Source organism: Arvicanthis niloticus, chromosome 10 (genome assembly GCF_011762505.2).
Source record: "Arvicanthis niloticus isolate mArvNil1 chromosome 10, mArvNil1.pat.X, whole genome shotgun sequence".
Taxonomy (NCBI): domain Eukaryota; kingdom Metazoa; phylum Chordata; class Mammalia; order Rodentia; family Muridae; genus Arvicanthis; species Arvicanthis niloticus.
In genome coordinates this window covers 56,275,291-56,297,806 of record NC_047667.1, presented here as the reverse complement: position 1 = coordinate 56,297,806, position 22,516 = coordinate 56,275,291, and the positions used below count along the sequence as shown (strand labels likewise).

Genomic DNA, 22,516 nt, shown 5'->3' with positions numbered 1-22,516 from the left:
CCTTATGTAGCTGAAAATATGACACATGTGTTACTTAAAGATTCATACTAGAACGCTCCTTCATGTGCTGTCATTAACAATGATTTCAAATTGGAAAAAGCCATATGTTGATCTATAATAGAGAGTAAGTCATGGACTATTCACAAGGTGGGATGCCGTACAGCTGTGAGGGAGCATTGAGTGTCATTCTGTATGATGACATGGATGTATTTCAAAGATAAAATTGTGAGTCGGAACAGCCAGACTCAAAAGAATACAAGTAAAAATTTTTGTATGCAAAAGTATGTATGTATACACACAAACACACACACATATGTGCACGCATGTATGTGCACACATACATATACCTATACCCATACATGCGTACTATTTGTTTGCTTGCTCATTGTGACATTTCTTTTACCCCAGGGCTCATTTTGGGTGCCATATTCATCTGGGAAGCTACTCTAACGAACACTTCTGAACTTGATCAGATATTCATGGGCTGGCAGCGTTTCCCAGTGTTGACGCCTCTTATCATTTTGTAATTATTTTTCTGAACCCTCCACTCTAAAGGGCTGAACAGGCAGTGTACATCAGTTTGTATCCTGGGTATTTAGCACAGTTACTGGCCCTGAGTGCACTAACTAGTAAATAAATGCATCTCAATCTGGAGCTTTACAATTTGGTAAGAGTCTGGAAATCTCTTCATTGGTAGCTCATAGGAGTATCTTATAATCCAAACATCATTTATTAATTCAGAAAGATGAGACTATTTTTATGCCTTTCTTTTATTCCTGGTAGTTGTGTGTTCCTTAAATTTTCAAGTGCATAAATCACGCCCCTCCTCCAACACAGGTGTGAAATTTTAGTTTATGGAGCCTTGTATCTGTGAGGCATAATTAAAAGAGTTCCATGTGTTTTGCTGTGACTCCAGGACAATCGTTCTGTGTCTCATTTCTAGAACTGGGACTTAATTTCTGGAAAAAAATATTCTGAATGTTTGGCAGTTTTGTCAAGTTTTTGGCAATGTGAGTGGACATTCCTTCGAATTTGTCACTGTCCCTTCATTTAGAAATGGATGTTTCTCAGATTTGAGAGAATGGCAGAGGTCAGACAGCAGAAGGAGGTCTTTGTATGGAGTGAGAAATGAAGCTTTCAATCACTGTGAGGTACGAGAATGGGAGAGAGCTAAGTAGGGCCTTAGCATGGTGTCTTGGGGCTAGTATCAAATTCTTTGGAAGTTCACTCCAACAGGTTGAATTGGAGAGTTGCAAAGATGCAAGCATCAGATACTCTGCTTGTAGCCACTATTCACGGAGCAACTGCTACACTCCAGAGGACAAACTGCTTGAAGCAGACTGTATTATTTAATTCTAACAGTCATCATTTGGGAGTCCATGTCATCATCCCATCTTACAGGTTAATTAAGGCTGAGGGAATTCGAGTGATTTCTCCAGAGTCACGAAGCAGGTCAGTGGTAGCACTGAGCTAATGAACCCAGTGCTTCTGGCTTGAAATGTACCAGAGCACATGTCGTTAGGTTCTACATCTCTCATATTGAAAACATATGAGCTAACTCATTCTGGAGCTATGTGCGTCTTCCCTCTGCTTATTGCTGTAGATTATGGATACGTCCTGAATCCTTTGTCCTCCCGTGCTGTTTAAAGGGGAGGGGAGAAGGGAACAATGAATTCCACGAATCCAGCAGAGCATCTGACCCACAGGGGACATAGAAACAGCATCGTTTACAGCAGACAAAACTAACATAGGCTTCACTTAACAGAAGTTCACCCCTGAAGCACTCAGAAATGTGGGCGGAGCAGTACTACACTCTGGGTAAATGATGACCCTGTAGAGAAACTGAGGGGAACTTCTGGCCACCCTTCCCTACAGTCCCCACACCCTCTCAGGCCTCTGGGCTCAGAGCTCACAGGCTGAGGGTGTGTTTGCTTGGCTGTGACTCTCCCCTCAGCTTCTCTTTCTGGGTGTCTTATTTCATGAGCTGAGCCTGCCACAGACCTCTGGGATTCTTCCGGCTTTAGTCTGAGTCTCTGGCTTTCATTGCTGCCCTTCTTGCCAGATCTGGGCAAAAGTTTGAAAAATGATACTGATTGGATACACATTTGGTGGTGGTGATGGGTGGTCAGACAACTCACCTAGACACAAATGAAATTGACAGGTGTACCCTCCTGATGGGAGCCAAGACCCAGCCTTCTTAAGAGAGGTCCTTTCCACTCTCCCCCACCACTGCTGTTTGCCTAGCTCCTTCTGCAGAAACCCAAGGGAGCTATGCCCCTCCAAGCCTCTTTCCCTGCCCCTGCTCCTCTCTCAGCCACCACTGTCTCCTCTGTGATGAAAATCCCTGCCTGTGCTAGTCTTCTATTTGGGGCTGCAGATTCTCTTCCCATTCCATTGGTAAACACATGCCTTTGCTCTGCCGGGAGACCTAGTATCTCCACTGCCTTGCTATGCAAGAGCTCTCTCCTTGTGCCTCCCCACCTTTTTCGTGGGTCTCCCATTCTCGTGCAACCATCTTACCCAGATCTTGAATCAAGGTCTTATCAGGGGAGCTTCAGTAAAGACCACATTTATGACAGCTCTTTCTCTGTTTTCGAATTTCATAGATTTCATGGGTGGGGATTACGAGATAGAAGATGCATGTCTTAGAAAGGATGGAATGCCAGACCATCTGAAAAAGAGCCAAGACCTGCCCCACCCCCCAAGCAGTTTAGAGAACAGCCCAAATATTGGGCTTAAAAGGTCTGGTAGAGAGTCATAAGATCTAGGTCCTAAGAACCCCTTGGCAGGCAAAAGTGAAACTCTGTAGAGTCTCCCAAGGGCATTTGCTGACAATGGAAGTACCCCACGTTTCTAATGAACATAGGCTTAGATATACTTGGGAAAATAAGTCCCGGTAAGAGATTTAGTCTGACAGCTCTGCAGGCTAACATGGATTGCTTCTTATTAGAGCAGAGGAGGATGGGCTTTTTGTATGTTTGTTTCTGCCGCCAAGGTGTGTTGTAATGTCAGGATTGTTTAATATATATGAGCCCCTGTCATGCACTAGAGAGAATCAGAGTGCATTTGCTGTGAAATGAGATTGGTTCCAGTCATTTAAACAGCTCCAGTTGTAATAATAGTGGGCAAGATCGGATGCCAAGCACTGTTTTAAGGATTAACTCGTTTAGTCCCTGGGCTGGTCCTATCAGGCAGGACTGCCATTGGGGTTCTACTTTTAGATAAGAAAGCTTAGGCACAAACATTTACCAGCTTGCTTACAATCACACAGGTAGTCAAGGCTAGAGTTAAAATGGAAGATAAGGCAGCTTGTTCTAAAGATTTAAACTGCTGAGTTAAGATGTATGATGTGTTGTGGTAGGTTCAGATGGGCTGGGCTTCTACAGTCTAACCCCAAGAGCCTGCCTTTATTGATAATAGAGCCAACAACTATCAATCAAAAACATCTTCTTTGAGACTGAAAAGAGTGCTTGCTGGTTCGTTAGTCACTGGCGCATATAATTTGTCTACTTGTTTATCTGCCTGAGACTGGTCCTTCTTAGAAAGTTGCCAATGAAACAGGATGCTGATGTCAACTAAGGAGAATAATGAGAAGAAAGGAGAGTTGGAAGGCAGACGAATCAAATGGCACAGGTTGGTGGGATAAGGTGCATAAGAAGAACAGAAGCTGTCCAGGTAGATGCTCTGCTACTCCTAAGGGGCTGGTCCTCTGCTATTGCTGTGTGTGCCCTTGAGGCTAGTCAGGCATCAAAGATGGCACTGCTGGTGCTCACTTAATTCTCTCTTATTCCTGGATAAATACTGTTCCCACTTCCTAGTGTCACTCAAGTAAGAAACAGGGTTTACTCTGTCCCAAAGACCCGGCTCCAGTAGTTGTCTTAATAGATGGTTTTGAAGACTACAAAGGTTTTGCTGTTGAATTGTGTGAGGGTGACTGTGGTCCTGTGATCTGGTCTCTGCAAACTATCCATCTGGATGATGTATACCATCAAGCTGTTCTCTATATTTTGTTAAAAATGTATTCTCAATTTCTCATAGGTCCGTTTCAACTTCCTTTCTGTAAAAAAAAAAATCACTATTTCTACAAATACCATCAGTTTTGTGAAAGTGAAAGCCACTTGGAGTCAGGCTGGTGGCACAGGCCTGTTTTCCTATCCACTTAAGAGGCAGAGGCAAAAGGACCGAAGGTTAAAGGCAGAAGGGTGAGCAGAAGGGTCAGCCTGGGTCACTTAGTGAGATGCCGTCTAAGAGTGAAGCATAGGGAAAAAACTACTGTGGTTGTTCAAGGCTGGTATGCTTGCCTACCCTGAACAAAGCCCTCAGCTTACTCAGCTTAATGCCGAGTATGAGAGACAGAGACAGACAGACAGACATAAAGAGGGCAAGGCTTAGCTCCATAACCCACACATAAAAACATGAGAGCCAAACTTCTCTTTAAAATTCTTAAACCTACGTGCGCACATTTGATTTAGGCAAACCTCAGAAAGCTCTTCGCTCCTCTTAGCTTAGGTAAGGTGCTCTCACCTCACCGTGTCCCATCAGTTGGCTTGAAGCTTCGAGGAGAGTGAGCTTGCCCCCACATAAGCCTTAACCTTAGTTCTCTTTGCAAACAATCACGGCTACTCAGGAGAGAGCTTCACCCCACAGCCACAGGCCACGCAGAGGTGGTAGCCATTATAGTAGCAGTGGCCGTGATAGTTGCCTTGATCTCATCCCTTATCAATTTCCCAGTATCACGGAACTCTAATCACATGCTCTTCAGCCCCATTTTTAGGCTCAGCCCACCTCCCGCTTGGCATTTTGCATAACATTCTGTATCACAGAGTCACTTGCCATATTGAGTTTGCCATTCTTCTCATTGCTGGATCTTATCCCTTGGCTCAGGTCATTGTGAGCACCATGCCTACCAGGCTGCTGTGGACTCCAGGAAACTGGTCTAGGTACTATTCCTTATACTACATCCCCTCTCAGGGCATTCGATGAAGATCTTCATGCAGTTTCTCTGAAGATCCAATGCCTAGAGGAGGAGTTTTCTTCTTGGGAAGGCAGAGGCTGGGACTCTAGGAAAGCATTGAGATTTCAAAGTTTTTAATCACCTGGTTCAACTAAGCATTCATCATATGCATGTGAACTTCTACACAAGAGGGTGCATTTGTCCGGAAGCATGAGCGTATGACAGTTCTCTTGCCAAACATGCTAAAATGCACACTCTAATCAAAATTCTAGAAGAAATGGCACTTGAGACATTTACTGTTGAGACTTGGGGTCATGGCGTGGCGTAAGAGGAAATTGAGAAGACACTGTGTCATGTTACCTGAGCTTAGGAAGTACTCCTAGGGCAGAGTGGAGAATAAACCATACACAGTTCATGCCTTTAATTGCTTATAGCTAGTGTTAAGGGCAGAGAAGGAAACTTGATGCCTTGCAACTAGACCAACGTTTTTTCTTCTGTAGCTGATCACTCAGTGCGGGGTGGCGAAAAGAAACCAGAGAAGCACTGAGCAGCGTGGATTTGTGTTTCAGTAGCATTCAACACCCTGATGAATCATTTAGGACTCGAGGAGGGAGGTGAGGCACAGAAAGATAGCCGGAGAGACAACAGGAATTCACCGATGTGCTTGCAGAAGAACCCAAAGAGGAAGCAGAACAACAGAGACGGTCTCACTAGTTTGGGAATGTTAAACAGATGGCTCCTTTTCGCTGTCCTCACAGGGTGCAGCATGGTGAGAGGAGCTCTATGGAGTCTCCTTATGATCCGCTCTATTAAGGTTTTCAGACGGGGTCTTAGAGTGTAGCCCAGGCTGGCCCCATCTCACAGCAACCATTCTGTCTTAGCCTCCTAAGTGCTGGGATTCTGGCTGTGCATCATCACCCCCTAGCTTTGACGTCTCTTGAAAGAGGAATAAAAGAGTACTTATTATCTTTTAAAAAGATGACAAAAGATCTCTGGCACAAAGGGGTAACTTAGCACAAGCTCCAACACCATCGCACAGCGGGGTCAGCGTTTCACCATGAAGTTCAGAGTTACACTTCAGCACTGTCTATGAGACCTCTGAACAGCCGGTCTCCAGGATGAATTTACTATGTGCTCTCTAAGGTGAGCCAAAAGGCATTGTTTTCGCTTCAGTTTCTCCGTCTACCACAGCTTCTTGAAGACATGCCCTGAGGCACAGCTCAGAGAGCAAGTCTCCAATTCCAGTCCTTTCTGCGCTTGCCTCTCTCTCTTTTGATTAAGGCTTGCTCTACTTTGAAGATGTCTCCAAGACCTAGAGGAAGCCCTTAGATAGCTTTGTTTCCATGGAGATCTTTGGCTGGACTTTTGCTGTCTCTCCCAGAGGTGAGAGGCCGTGGCTCCCAAAGCCTCTGGTTTGGCACCAGCTCCTCCCTGGTGAGTTCAGAACTCAAATCTAACTCCAGCCAGGGCCTCCTCTCTGTCCCAGAGTGACCTTGCAAGCCACCCAGTGGACAGACTCTTAGTAGCCTTTACCATTGGTGATTTTCATTCCAGACAGGAGCCAATGGGTTTCGGAAACAGAATGAGTGGGAGTCTCTCACCATTTCCACTCTGGCCTGGGTCTGGCAGAGATTTTCTCTGTGGACTGGGCGAGGGGTACTGACGAAACCAGGCTGCCTCGCTGCTTTGTAGTTTGTAGAGCAGGCAAAGCCCTTACTACTGTCAGCTGGCATGCACCTGGGCTGCATAGGAACCATATTCCTCCTGAGTTGGGGACAGCTGTGTGAAGCTGTACAGTCTTTGGAACCACCACGTCTGACAGCATGGGGAGTATCAACAACTTCCGTCAGAGAAGCTCGCCCCGCCTTCCCCGACTCCCCCGGCCCCAATGGACAGTGGGTAATGCCGATACTCATAACTGGTCAAAGTGATAAGAGTAAGTGACTGCTGAGTGCCCATCCCTAAACGGGACATCTCTCTCAAGACGCTCCTCACCCTAGTCTCAAGACATGGCCGTTATACTCATGAACTCACAGCAGCTGGGGACTCCTGCACACAACCTGCACCAGATCAAGCGGGTCAGCATTTTAGTATGGATGGGGGAGGGGCTTGTAAAACCCCACCCCTGGTTGCAGTTGATGGCTATAGAGGGGTGTCTGTTTTGGAGAGGTTTAGACACTGATAGGTTACATATACTCCAGTGCATGTACCCTCCCCAAACCACATGCATGCAGGAGCTTTAATTTGAACCAATGGCAATAAAGAAAGAAGAGGACATGGGGGAGGGGCAAGAAAGTACAGCAGAAACAGGATGGTGGGGTTGGGGTGCACATAATAAAGATACATTGTAACATTGTATACATGTATAAGAATGTTAAAGAATAAATTAAAATAGTACTTTAAAAATTTAGAGCATTGGAACAGAGAGAGCTTGGAATCCCTCCATTCTCGTTTATCCCAATTGTTTTAGTGAAGAGGAAGCTGGGTCCTTTAACGGAACTGCTCCACTGCCCAGACACTAGGGGGATTTGTGGGAGAGCTGAAGCTAGGACTCAGGTCCATGGGTGGGTGTGCTGGTAGCTTCTCTATCTGTCCTCACTGGTTCAGGAGCCTTCAGGGGCTCTGAATGAAATGAGAAAAATGTATACAAAGCCTAGCACAGTGCCTGGTATTTAGTAAGTGCTCAATTAATGTTTATCATTACTCTAAGAAAAACTTAGAGGAGCAAGGTATTTGTGCCCTTGAGACCTGATTCAGGTTTTGTTGAGGACTCACAAGATGCATGGTGATACATGAGCACCACTGGGAAGTTATACGGTAGAGGTTTCTACGAGGTTATCTGCTCAGGCAATGGGTTCACAATGGAGGAGATATGTTATGACCGCCTACAAAGAGGGAAGAGCCTCATGGAAGACGCATGTGCTCTCTGTCTTCTCCTTTCTGGGCAGTGAGGTTAACAGGCCAGCAGATATTTCAGATTATCAAAGAACCCCATACCATCTTGTCATCTCCTCAACACATCCACTGATTATCATCACACTCAGTGTTCTGCACTGGGAATCTAAAAACGATGATGGTGTTGTACCTTCCTTTAGTAGAACTTGAGTTTGACCCCCAGTACCAATATATACACATTGGTATATATGTATGTTATGTATATGGTGTGTATATATATATATATATATATATATATATATATATATGCTATATATGTCGTATATATGTTATATATAATATATGTGTGTGTGTGTATGTATGTGTATATGTGTGTGTGTGTTAAAGAAACATGGCTTGTACCACTACAAGAATAGGAATGCCACATAGGCTCATATATTCGAATGTTTAGTCACCAGGGAGTGGAACTGTTCGAAAGGATTAGAAGGATTAGAAGGATTAGAAGGATTAGAAGGTTGTTCTTCCTTGTTGGAAGAAAGATGTCACTGGGGGTGGGCTTTGAGGTTTCAAAAGCCCATGCCCCACCCAGTCTTGCTCTCTTGGCCTGGAGATTGGGACGTAGCTCTCAGCTACTGCTCCAATGCCACACTTGCCACTGTGCTCCCTGCCATGATGATCATGGATCAAACCTCTGAAACTGTAAGCAAGCCCCCAACTAAATGCTTTCTTCTAAGTGCTGCCTTGGTCATGGTGACTCTTCAGTAATAGAACAGTGACTAAGACATCCTGTAATCACATCACTGGGGAGGCAGAGATAGTGGGATTTCTGGTGCTTGCTGGCTAGCAAGGCTAGCTGAATCAAAAGCTTCCTATTCAGTGACTCCATGTCTCAAACAATGAGGAGGAGCATGAATGAGACACATTATACAGACAAGCAGTGACTTGCACACACATGTCTGTATATGAGAGAGATTAAAATAATTGTTCACATTCATGCACAGTATTCTAAATCTCTTCTTGTGTGCTGTCCTTACAACATTCCTGAGGGACAAGTGCCATTATTATTCCCATTTTCACAGATGAGGGCAAAAGTGCCAAGGTTTAAGTGTGCCTGGACCCCTCTAGCTGGCGAGCTTGTCTTCCAACAAGATGACTAAGAAAGAGCAGCCTGGAGGGGTAGAGGGAGACAGCAAGTGAGCCACCCAGAGGTTAAATAAAGTAATGAGAACTAGATCAGATGCCACTTCTGAGACCTCAAGAGAAAGGCAGTTTGTCGTCCTTGCTTGTCACTCTTTCTCATTTGACTCCTTTACCCTATGACCTAAGTCCTCCTGCTACATTGCAAGGCCACAAACAAACTGGTGAACTAAAAACCAGGCAATATTAAGAAAATGGGCACTTCAATTTGTGACAGGCAAGCTTTACCTGTGTGGCTCGTTGCAGGTACTCTTTGCTTTACACTCTGTCACCTCAAAGCTTAGTGAGACAAAGCAACAGCAAGCATTTCTCTCATGGCTCTGCTTGGGTGACTTGGCTCAGCTGTCCTTGCTCAGGGTCTACCTTGAAGTTTTAGGCAGTAGCTGTGGTGGGGCTCTGCTGGAAGGCCTCCTCTCTCTAAAGTGTGAGAGTGGAATCTGTTGTCCCATGGGACCTCAGCTTGGATGGTTAGCAGGAACACCTACATATGGCTTCTTTTTTTTTGTGGTCCGGGCTTTGTCACAGCATGATGCCTGGAGTTCTAAGGCAGTAGTTCTAGGGAAGCAACCAGATATTATTCTACAAGCATCATTTTCGATTTCTTCATTTTGCTAGATGTGACTCAGTTAAGTTTATATATAACTTAATGTTAAGTTTATATTAAGTTATATGCAATGAGGCATTAGAATGTAACAACTATCTGTGGAGACTCTTTAAAACTACCATAGAGGTTTCCTTAGTAACAACTCTGCTGGTTTTAAAACAGACAGACAGACAGACAGAAAGACAGACAGACAGACAGACAGACAGAACTTAAAGATCTTGTGTATGTCTCTGTATTTTAGGTAGAAAGATCCGGTAGCTGGGCCAGGAGAGGCAGAGAAACAGAGAAGGACTAGATAACTAGAAGTCTGACCTGCCTCTCGTGCCCCATAGAAAGGTCATGTAACAAGAAAGCACTGGGGAAGACAAGGTCTCGAGTCTCTTAAAGCTTTCACTGTTGTGGTTCTGTGGTTTGGGAGGACTATCAAGTTCCTCTGCCACCTTTAAAGCCCTCATACCACCATCCTACATTCTGACCCTTCTGTGCCCCAAACCTTGGAGAGACAGCCCTTTGCTCAGGAGCTCATGCTTCGAAGGGCTGAGGAGCCCAGATAGGGGTTGGGCTGGGTAAACAAGAAAAGCTGGGTAGGTGGGAGATTCACATGTGGGATCCTGCTTAGAAATCAGAGGGGTGTGTGTGTGTGTGTGTGTGTGTGTGTGTGTGTGTGTGTGTGTACTCTGAATGAAGATCGAGGGTCTGTTGAAACTCAGCAAGATCATGTCTAAGATCTTGGCAAGCCAAGGAATATTGTATTGTGTGTAGTGCCAACCACTGTTGTGTGTTTGGAAAGATCTCTACTTATACTTAGCACTTATGCCATCTACCTCTTCCTTCTGGAAATCCTGTGGCAGCACTTAGGTTTACCATCGCACCGGGGTATAATATACAGGTGAAACTAGGTGGATGATATTATACAGTGGTTGGTGATCACACTCTGCCCAGGAAGAGGGTGCATCTCCCACAACAGTGAATTTGCTATTTACCATCCCCTGTTCTGAGAAGGGGAATGAGGTAATGCAAGCCATGTGGATCACTCTTTTCTTCCACTACTTTACAAACTCTAGTGGTGTCCATTTTACAGAGGAGAGGCAGAGGTAGAGGGAAACAAATTCCTCCTCTGACAAAGGCAGAAGGAACATTTGCTGTTCCCTGCAAGTAGAGCTAATGACCCCAGGTCACCTGGGTCACATCTCAAGTCCTTAAGCATATGTTGGACCACTCAGGGATTTGGGCTCTGGATTGAGGACATCATATAGAGAAGAAAAGGCCAGGAGACCCAAGGGGAAGTTGGAATAAAGAAGACTTTGACACATCCTCAGGAATCAAGATAAACATGAAGACATTTGGGAGGTTCTATTGTTTGTGTGTATGTGTGTCTGGGGACCTCTTACCCAAACCAAAGTCATTTCTGCATAGTTTTCTGCTGAATATGAAATACTCCAAAGATTACTCTTCGTGTTTGTTAAATTTGAAATGACTCAGCAGAGAGGAAAAACAAGTCTTGAATGACCTCCAATGTCCTCTGAATTAAATACGTGAATGAGATTTCTCCTCACCAAAGCCTAATCATCAACATATGTATACACAGTTACACACACACACACACACACACACACACACACACACACACACACACACGTGCCAGCGACAACTTGACACAAGTTCTTTTATTTCATTTCTATTCATCCCCTGGCCTTTCATCCATATCCTGGACAGAGCTGATTGCCCAGGATGGCAGCACTTCCTCTGTAGTCCTTGACACAGGCTTCACTGAGGCCCTCAGATGAAATCTGTAGACACTGATTCTTCACCAAATCCAGCATCATCTCAAGTTGTCCCTAGCTATCGGGTCTGGGATGATGGACAGTCTAAGAAGGGCTGCTTGCTAAATCAGACATGCTGAAAACCTGAGAGGTTTGTTATAAACTGAATTTTAGTGCATTGAGTAGTATTTTGAATGCACCATAAGCATTTTCAGTTTAAGGGTGCCAGGTTACAACCTTGATAAGTAGATGGAACACTTTTAAAACACCAAATGTTGTTTTAAATGTACTATGTGGGATTTGTTATCCAAAACCATCCAGCAAAGTTATTTTGAAAAGAACTCTTCTGTGATGGGGATAAGAATTTAATGATTTACACATTAGGTCAGCTCAGACATTTAAGGTGGGATGGATATCCCTCCATTACTGTTTCAGAGAAAAAGATGAGTAATGCTAATGTTCATACATGAAGACACAACGAACCCTACCGCCTGTGGGTTTAGCTCTCTCTAAGGGGCTTGAGAAGAACAGGAGCTGTTACAACTTCCCATTCCATTAGACCAGGAGACCCCAATGGCTGCCTGGCTTTCCTACTTTCTATGTTATGACAGGCTGGAAATAAGAAAAATTTAATGTAATTTATTGCCCCCTCCCCTCTCTAACTTCATGGTCCAGAGCAGTAAAAATCACCTTTTTTTTTTTTTTTTTTTTTTTTGAAGCATGGAAAACAGGATCTCTGATCTTAGATGACTCATAGTCTGACTCGGTAGACAGACAGACAGACAGACAGACAGACAGACAGACAGGTTAAGAAGAGAACTATACTCAGAGTGGTGGATGGGAAACAGCAGCCAGATCAGGTGAGACTGTCCAGGCTGTTAGTGAAGCAACTGTACTTTCTAGATCTGTAGAAGGAAGGTGGTAATTTCCCTCTACATGATTGTAATGACTGTGATATTATTAGAAGGGACTCAACATTCCAAACTAGGAAGACACAAGGTGGTTCTCAACCATTCACATCAAACATGTGCTCCCACTTGTGTGATGTACTGATCAATACTATCTCTGAGTAGTCCAAGTGTCTTTTGGAGATATAGGCCATGCTTCCCCAACACCTCCCATTCTGAAACATGTGGGATTGCCTGGAAAGAATCTTGAGATTCTGATAGCCTTATTCCAAGAATAATGTTTTCATTTTTTTTTCAGGAAAGTTATTATAAGTGACATTAACCAAAAACACATTCCCTTTTTAAAAATCAAACAATGAACTAGGAAGATGGCTCAGTGAATAATGGGCTTGTCATAGAAGTGTAAAGGTTGGAATTTGGGTCTCCAGAACTCACATAAAAGCCAGGTGGGTGGGTGTGGTAGCCTGCTGAAATCTCAGTTCATACAGAGAATTCCTGGAGCAAGCTAGCAAGCAAGACTAGCTGCATCAGTGAGCTCCTGTACAATGGGAGAGTCTGCTTCAGTTAAGAAAGTGAAGAATGATCTAGGAAGACAGTCAATGCCAATCTCTGTTCTCTATGCACAGGTACACAAACATGTATGTACACACACTACATACATACAGACATGAAAAAATAGAATTACTATGAGTAAGGCAGTCTGTAGACTTACTTGTCCAAGTCCTCTTGCCAAAATATGCACTCTATCTAGCATCTCCTCTGAAGGAGTCATTGTTATCAGATCTTCTATGAATATATAAATTATATACATACACACATATATTTATACACCATATACATGTACATCATATACATACACATTATCTGCATACCTATACCTATACATATACATTTACAAGTGCCATCTGCTCATCTGCATCTGCCCTGTCCTTCTCCATCTCTCTAGCTGAGCACTGCAAACTTTGCTTCTCTTTCAGGAACCCAGTCGGACAGATCTCTCCCAAAAGTCTCCCTACTCGGTCCAGCTTACATGGGTTTCTCTCCTATTGCTTGCCAGTGTTATCCAGAGAATAGAACAGTTTTATATTTACAGAATCATTGTGAAGACATTATGTAGAATTCCTGTGTACTTGACAGGAGTTAATATCTTACATTACTATGGCCCATTTGTCCAAATGAGCAAACCAACATTGCGGATGCATTCATTACTAAAGTCCACAACTTACTCCGACTTCCTTGTTTTCCTCCAATGTCCCTTTTCTAGTCCAGGACCCATATAGTGTGGCACACATTACATTTTCCTTAGCTCCCCCAAACCCTGAGCTGTGATGGTTTCTCAGGCATTCTGGTTTTAGAGGACTGATAGCACCGAGGACCGGTTAGAAATTCTGTAGAAAGTCCCTCACTTATTATTTGTCTGACATTTTCTTCATGAACAGATAAAGGCCATGGTTTGTGGGTTGGGACCACTGACCTCAAGTGCCTTCCCATAACACCCTATCTAGGACACACATTGTCATGATAACTTTTCAATGCCTATGTTAACCATAATCACCTGGCACCAAGTGGTTTGGCAGATTTCTCCACTGAAAAGATGCTCTCCTCTTCCTTCCTTGGCTCAGGCTGCTTTCTTTGGAAGCAGGTTTCTGTGTGCAGTTTATATATGAGGAGCTAGGAGTGTGCTTAAAATCGGATTAGCTACGTAAATTATTTGGAATTCTTTCTCATGGGAAATGGGCTATTTTCCCTCATTTGTTTATTCAGTCATTTATTTACATCAACATGGACATGTGGATATTTATTTTATACTCTGAGTTATAATCTGATACTCCTCTGTTTGTTTTGTTGATCAAATTGTTCCAGCTTTCGTTACTGGGAGAACTTTCAGTTGACTCCTTATGTGCTTTTGATGTATTTCATCAAGTGTACATGCGTGCACATGTGTGCATATAACATACATTCCAGGATTATCTTGTGTATTTCATGATCTAGTCCTAGAATCAACCATTTTTCTTAAAGAACTCTGATTCCTTTTATTGGAAGATGGGATTAGAAGCCAAGATCTGGGCACTGGGTTTGCATTGTCAATGGATGCTCACTGCCAGGAGCTGACTGAGTGAAGGGTCAGTGCTTATGTATTATATTCACTGTATACATGCAAATGGCTACAGTGTAGATAGGTAGTTACATTGTAACTATTGAGTTAAATCTGGGTGTAGATGGTAGGTCCATAGCTAATCCATTGTCACATGATCACTCAGAGGAACCCTTAAAAAAAAAAGAAAAAATTAAAAGCCAAAAACAAAGTCCTGAATATCACTTCAAAGCTAATGGATCAAGATAAGTGTTGAACTTATAGAGCTTTAAAACAGATTAAAGTTACTGAATGTTTTTTCTTGGTTTAATGTTGGAATTAATGTTGATAATATACAATTTTAGCTGGCATCATAAATATAAATTTTACTTTGTTACTGCCATTCGGTGTTTGCCTCAGTGATACATTGCTACCCGTGTGCAGTTCTGCTGATTTTTAATTCCAGGAGTGAGTTTTTAATATAATAGAATTGGAAAATTCTTTATTAAATGATCCCCGGGTGGGGTTTGAAGCTTTAAATGTGGAAATAAACCTTGCAAGAGTCCCAGCTTGTCTGTGAAGATCGTGTTCCCGTGTGCTGGTGAAGTCTGCATTACTCATTTCTCTTCCTTCTTTCTGTTTCCTTGCATTAGCCGTGGGCTGCAGACTCCAGATCCAGCTCCATCTTCTGAAATGATCCTGATTCCCAGAATGCCCCTGGTGCTGCTCCTGCTCTTGCTCATCCCGGGTTCCACAAAAGCTCAGGTTAATCCAGGTAACACAGTCACTGCTCAGTTGGATGCGGAGGACCAGGTGCCTGCACACATGTCTGCCAGTGGTTATCTTAGAAAGAGCTCTGCCCAGGGAAGTTCACTGTCTGTTGTTCTCCCCTGAGTGGTGAACCATGGCCATATCAGAAACAGAAAATCATACGGGCCCCCCTCTCCTTATGTAATGTGTTGGGTATTATACAAGAGATTTTATGTAGAGCAGAGCCATTTAAATGCCATTTTAAAAAGATTGGGAGAAGGAATGACTATTTGCTGCTGTGTATTTTGGGGAAAATGGGAAACTATAGGTGAGGCAGAGAGCTTTTGATTGGCTCATCTGTTAGATGCCTTGGGTATGGGTTTTAACTGAGTATCCTGTTATACTTTTGGGATGCTGATTCTGTGAGATGTCAGGTTCCCAGGCTCCCAGGTAGGCTCTCATTCTCATAGGATGTGACTGTGTTCAAAACAGATGTGTGAGATGACTCTTTTAAGTCAATTTTTTTTGTATTGTTGTACTTCATATATCTTTAAATTTTAACCCGAAGTATATAATTGTATCATCTGTCTGTTATACAACAATGTTGCTTAACGGTCTTCAATAGCTCAGTGACTTCAAAATGAGTGTTTGCTTTGCTCATAAGCTTACAGTTTGATGGTTTATGCTGTGCTTGGTTGTATTGTACTTTGATCTCTCTTGGTACATTTGCCTATCTGGGAGTCAGCTGGCTATTGGCTCATCTAAGGTTACTTTGGCTCTGATGAAGGGCAGTTTGGCTGTTGCTCTGTGGATTCCTTAGCAGACTAGCCTACCCATGTTATCATGGAAATTGCACAAGAGCCTGTGTAGAAGCCGGATACGCAAACAATCTTTCCACTGGCTGCTCAAATTATGTTTGTTAAGACCGTATCAACGGTGATGAGGCCATAAAGCTCTCTCCTACCTTGCCCGTTTGGCAGCCATTATGTTGCTTTCTAGCAAGAAAGATGAGTTTTTCCTGCTGGTATTTTATATAAACAGAGACATGTGACAGATACATGGACACTGTGCTAGCTGCTTTGAACATTTTCTGTATGGCGTTGATTCCACGGCTACAAGTAGTGGCTGACGCCCATCCTGGCTGTTGTATATTACTGTGTGGACTTCATTTACATGGTCTACTATGGATGGGAATGTGGATAGTTTAAAAGTCTGGGCCTATTGTGAAGAAATCTTCCATATTCTTGCCTAGAGTTTGTGGTAAGGACACATACTCAGTTCTCTGGGGTTTATATGCAGAAGTGGAATTCCTGGGTTGCTTGTAACATGTCATTTAATGTTCTTCAGAATGCCATAGAGTTTTCCAAAGTGATTCTTTTTTACCCACTTGGCCTCCCACAACAGTATGTAGAGCTCAACTTTTCAGCTAGCTGTAATTACATTATCAAGGGTATGTTCATCTTGTCTTTGTACTAACATAACGGTACATTTGTGAGAGTTGTTCCTCCCACCGAGTCCATGTCCATGGGCTACTCTTTATACCCTTAATAGGAAACGTGATCAAAACTCCTTTAAAAAGTCAAAGAATTGTTGTTTGAGTGGATCCAATGCCTTTTCTCATTATTGTAATAAGCTTAGTGAGGGCACCTCAGATCTTAACTCGGACAGCTTTTTTATATTTCTGCTGTGCATCCTTACCCTCTAAAGTTTGGTTGTCTCCTCTGATGGTCTTTCTACCCTGAGCTCCAAAGAAGAGGGCAAAGAGTACACAGAATGTCTAAGTGCTGGGTGATGTCATGGAGACTGGTATACCTGGGCCCATCTAAGCAATTAAACCAGGGAAACCGGCTTCTAACATTAGAGTACACGCTGTAGTTCTTGAGTAGGAAACAGGTTGCCAGAAGGCAATTTTACTCCCTGTCTTGCTGTTAGGCATTTTCATTGGATCTTTCAGCCGGCACAAAGTAACAGACATCTTAATTTGGAAAGATGTTCCTAGGCCCATGTTACCCACTGAAGGACTGACCATTCTCTCTGCCAACCCCTTCCATTCACCAGGTTAAGCTGGAACTGAGGATGTAAAGCAGACAGCCATTTTCCTCAGGTTTAAATGGTTGTCTAGGAACTTGGGGCTCATGGAGTTGTATGATTTGGTCACTGCTTGGTGCACAGTAGATACATAATAAATACTAGTTGATTTACAGGAGATGCTTCAGGGGTTCTTACTGGTGTTTCTCGAAAGACTGGGGCGACTGAAAGTATTGATTGTCACTAAAGTTGCTCATGGACAATTAGTTCTGGGCCTTAGATTTTTCACACAGGTTAGCCAAACTGTATAACAGAGAGAGTTGGGTTATAAACAAATTATATGACCAACTGTTAGCAGAAGATGGTTTAAGGCCATTTCAGAAGGTATCAGAAATCCTATCCTAGTTAGTCACAAGCCAAAACTCTTTTAATGATTGTTAAAAAAGAAAAGAAACTGAGCTCAGCAACTCAAGTAGCAGTTTAAAAATCCAAACATTCTAACATGATGCATACACACACACACACACACACACACACACACACACACACTGAGGAATGTTGCTAAAAGTTAAGGGCACCCATCCACAATGAAATCATTGTTTTTCTGTAAGAGCAGAAAAGTTTGTAATACAGTGAAAACACTGCAGTTGATAATATGCTAGATAATAACTGCCCCACGGCTTCAGGCTGCATCTCTGGCACTTTGGGGCCCGGCAGTATGCGCAGTACAAAGTGCCTGTGTTGTGCACGAAAGACCAAGGTTCCAGTGATGCTGTGCAATGCAACATGGGTGAGCACTGCAGGAATCACCCAGCTGCTGCACATCTCATTTTGAGTTGATCGTTCTCATTGCACTTTCAAAAAACAATGTGCAATTTTTGTGTTCTGCAACCCTCACTCATCCCCCATCCTCACCCCAAGTATGAGATTATGACCCACAGTTTAAGACACCAGGCTCTAGTGCATCTGAGCTTTGGCAAAGGAGTTGGTAAGTCTGGTGATGCTACTGACATTCCTAGAGATGACAATGCTCAAAGTGGCCAGAGAGGCTGTAGGGTAGACCCTGGAAGTCTCCATGAGAAATACTGAGATGCTGTGTGTTCCAGCCCTGCCGTATGGGTAGTGTGCTAGCAACCTTTCAGTTCCGATAGTGCACTAGAACCCGAACCTAACAAATGCCAATTTTGCTGGAGGAAGTAACAGAAGGACTGAGGGTAGCATCTTACAGCAGAATCATAATTCAGAAGTTAGAAGAATGACAACCCACACCTAGCAAACAATAAACTATGATTTCTCCAAATCATCTTTACAAGTCAGTAAGTCCATTTTGGAGGGATTAGAAAATTTTTAATGAACAATTTAATGTTCATTTAGGAAAACACTTAGCTTTAGTGTTTATTCATTCACTTACTATTTAATTAGCTTATAACTACAAGCTGATTAAGTTTGAGGCTCAACTTGAAGCCAAAAGAATTGGCATAAGGCTAAGAGGGATATACAGAGCTCACACTTGGAACCTTAGTCTCTATGTTAAGCTAGAAGACCTTTGGGGCTAGTTCATCCTGGCAAAAACTCCCTGAAGCCCTGGGGATAATCTGGGTCCCTTCTGTAACAAGTTGTACCCTTACTCCCAATTCCTTGACTTCCATCAAGGCTGATGTATGCTGTCTATTTCCAAATTGAAAATTTATTTTTATTTTCCTGGCTTCTCACTATTCATGTCTCAAGAGAAATGCTGAGAGTTTAATGCTCTCTCTCTCTCTCTCTGTCTCTCTCTCTCTCTCACTCTCTCTCCTTTTCTCCCTCTCTTGCTCTCTTTCTCTGATTATTGGAACAGAGCCCTGGCTGGGAGGGAGGGATATAAAAAAGCAAGACAGACCTTCCTGAATGAATTTTTCTCAAACGATCTATGCTAGATGGGGTCTTTCTTCCTTGCATATTTGTTTGTCAAGTCGAGCCCTGGCTGGCCTCTGGTATCCTTTCCTTCAGTAAAAGAATCTTCCTCTGGGGACAACAGAAACTCAACTGTCTCTAGAGCTCTTCTGATTCCACCAAGTAGAGGAAAAAGAGACTGTTAGTTGAAGAGCTCAAAAAAAAAAAAAAAAAAAAAAAAAAAAAGCATCAACTGATATTCAAAGACCATGCTATATGTTCCTGGTACTGTTTTAAGTCGTGTTAACAATGTAATCTTCAGAATATAATAAGGAGTATGCAGTATTAGTATTCTAGTTTTATGGAGGAGGAGTGGGGGCCCGCAAATGTTCTGTGAAAATTAAATGTTTTAGAGGAATCGCAGTAGCCTAGGTGGGATCACATCTGGAGGGTGCTGTCAGGATGACAGACCTTGACCTCTGAGCTCCACTGTTGTCTTACCTGAAGATGGTAAGACAACAAAGTACCAATGTAGAGGAGTCTGTAAGCCATGGAACAGCAATTGAATCTCAAAATCTGACTTGTGGAGGCAAAAGTGCATTTTGTAAAAGAAAACTTACTAGTTATTTGAAGGACGCTGTGGCCAGCTCTCAGAAAGCTCAAGAATGATTGGTTTAACCTAGTCTTCTACAAATGAGAAAACTGAGTGCTGTGGCTGTATCCTTTCTCTGGCTATAGTAAAATGCTCCAAACAAAAGGAGCACAGGAGTGGAGGTTTGGTTTGTAGTTGTAGGTGATAGTCCATCCCTGAAGGAAAATCAGCACAAGAAGTCAAGCAGAAAAAAAAAAAAGAGTGCAAGCAGTACCCACAATCAAGAGCAGAGAGAAATAAATGTATCTTACTTCTTGCCTTTGCTCAGCTATCTTTTTTCATTATCATATCATTCAAAACCCACTGCCTAGGGAATGGTGCCACCCACAGTGGTCTGCGTCAATTAAGAAACAAGACAATCCCTTGCAGATATGGTCATAGGCCAGCCTGACCTAGCCAATTACTCTATTACTCTTCCCAGGTGATTCTAGATTATTACCCACTGGCATTTAAAATTAATTGGGACACAGACTCACAGAGACAAAACGATGGGAGGAAACATCCATTGAGAAGCAACATATTGCTACATCTAACTTTGGACCTAGGCTGTGAACTGACTGTATGAGTGAGTGTGGCAGGGTTTGCAGCCTTTGTTTCAACATACTCAGTCTTCTTATCTATCATTGCTCACCACCACCTAAGGGCTATTGCAAAGGACAAGATAATGCATGTAAAAGACCTGGCATAACACTCAACGCATGAAATGTACTTAAGAGATGCCAGGTCTTCTAGCTTTAATTTTATTTATTGTATTATGACGATCACAGTCTTCATTGATAATATAATTATTCCATACTGTCTAATGTATTTGAAATTACATAAAATATGCTTGGTGGGGAGAGTGCATAAATCTTACATCTTAGGATGAAGGAGCTCCAAGTGCAATTGCTGGGCAAACACAGCATTTTACCCCCATGTATCTGGTGGATTCTTGTCTATACTCTGAAGTTTTGCTTGTATTTTGGTATTTTACATTCTTGAGACTCAGGTCTCAAGCTTTCAAGAGGCAAATAATTGTTGAAGTGCAAGAGAGGCTTGTCCTGTGATCATGGAGTCAGAAGCCTTGGAGACTTAGGCTAAACCTCAGGGCCAGGATCATGATCATGTAATTGCCATCAGAATACCACTTCAAGTTCCTTTCGTGGGCCTCCTTTCTTTGCCACCAACTGCGAACTCAGGTTTGCTTTGTTGAGAGGCCAAGAGACTACAGGAGGATCCTCAATCCTGCCAGGAACATACAAAGTGTCAGTGTCTCCCGGGGACGGAGCATTGAGGTGCCTGAAGCATCATTACAGCTGTACAACATTCTTACTTAGCAATGCCTTTTCTAAATGCTGACAAAAACTCCAAGGTCTTGCAGCATGTATCATTAAGGTATACAATAGGTGTAGTTGTGTGTGTGTGTGTGTGTGTGTGTGTGTTGCTAAGATTAAATTTAAGTTCTCATTCATGCTAGCAATGCCTAACCACTGACTTCAATCTTTAGTCCTTCTTACTTTAATTATTGTATTTTTAATGAAGGGCCCTACTACACTGCTTAGACTGGCTCCAAGCAGACTGCATAACCTAGGCTAGCTTTGAATTTATGATCTAACTTGCCTCAGTTGGAGATAGATATATATATATATATATATATATATATATATATATATATATATATATATCTCCATGCCCAGTTAATTTATTTGTATATTTACAATCATGTTCACATGGTGCCTGCATTGTCAAATTTCCAGTGTCTTGCTTGTTGGAATGCTAAGGTACGTCAGTGAGCTACCGCTGAAGAAATTTGCCAGGCCAGGTGACAAGAGAAAGGCGATGCATTTGAGTGTAAGGAAAGGCATAGAGGCACACATGAAGAACAAAATAGGAAGACAGGAATGAGTGTCAATAAGACATCATAAGGGTAAAGGCATACGGGGTGGTACAATAAGCAGGTGAAACATAAATTTGAAATTGTTAGTGTATGCCAACTATTTCATGACCTTAGTTCTTATCTGCATCTAGGACTAAGATCCATGCTGTACCCCTGCCTGCAGGAGGCAGGTTTCTTGTACTAGTACATTTCAATGTCTCTGGGACCAGGGCATTGTAAAGTTTTAATCAGTAATAGTCTTCCTTGAGCTTTCTTTCCAGATTGTTCTTCTCCTTGGAGGTCTTCCTGGGCTTCGAGGTCACACTTTGGGCAGTGTGTCAACTGTTTGCTGTCAGCAATGTATGGAGAGAGTGGGGAATAGAGGGTGACTGTGAAGGTCAGGGTCAAGATTCTACTTCGGGTTCTGACGTCGGTCAATGTTATGACCTTAACGACTAAAGTAAACCTTTGTACCTCACTTTAATCACCAGCTCTTTGTTGGTATGATGAAATACCCGAGGCAGGGTGATGTTATGAAGAAAACATGTTTTGTATTCATAGTTTGGGAGGTTTAAGAGCAAGGTTGAGGACATGGCAAAAGTGTCTTCAAGAAGAGAGCTAGATGAAGCCAATTTCAGTTTTTGATAACAACCCACCATGGGGTCCTGTGACAATGACCTTGCTTTCTGGGGGTGGGACCCTCAATGACCTAAGGACTTCTCAGGAGTCCTCACCTCTTAACATTCCTCTAGTTTTCAGATTGCCATATTGGGGACAAAGTTCCCAGTCTGTTATGTGGACCTTTGGGGGAACAAACAAAATCCAAACAGCACGGTCTTTACTCAATTATGCGGTGGAGAATGTCACTTTACTATTTACATTCACAAGATCACTTGGGGGTTGGGTGCTCTAGGAGACAGAGAATGTAGGAAGTGAAGGGCTTTGGAAAGTTACAAGCAAACAC

General features: G+C 42.9%; 1 protein-coding gene across 4 annotated transcripts in view; it reads left to right on the top strand.

Annotated features, from left to right (window-relative positions):
- Ddr2 (discoidin domain receptor tyrosine kinase 2) overlaps positions 1-22,516 on the top strand; it is a 122,538-nt gene that overhangs the window by 56,164 nt on the left and 43,858 nt on the right. For all 4 annotated transcript variants that reach the window (XM_034512852.2, XM_034512850.2, XM_076941563.1 and 1 more), the window contains exon 3: positions 15,049-15,170. In XM_034512852.2, the coding sequence (XP_034368743.1) occupies positions 15,089-15,170 (82 nt within the window). In that variant the 5' untranslated portion in view covers positions 15,049-15,088. The remainder of the gene's footprint in view (positions 1-15,048; positions 15,171-22,516) is intronic.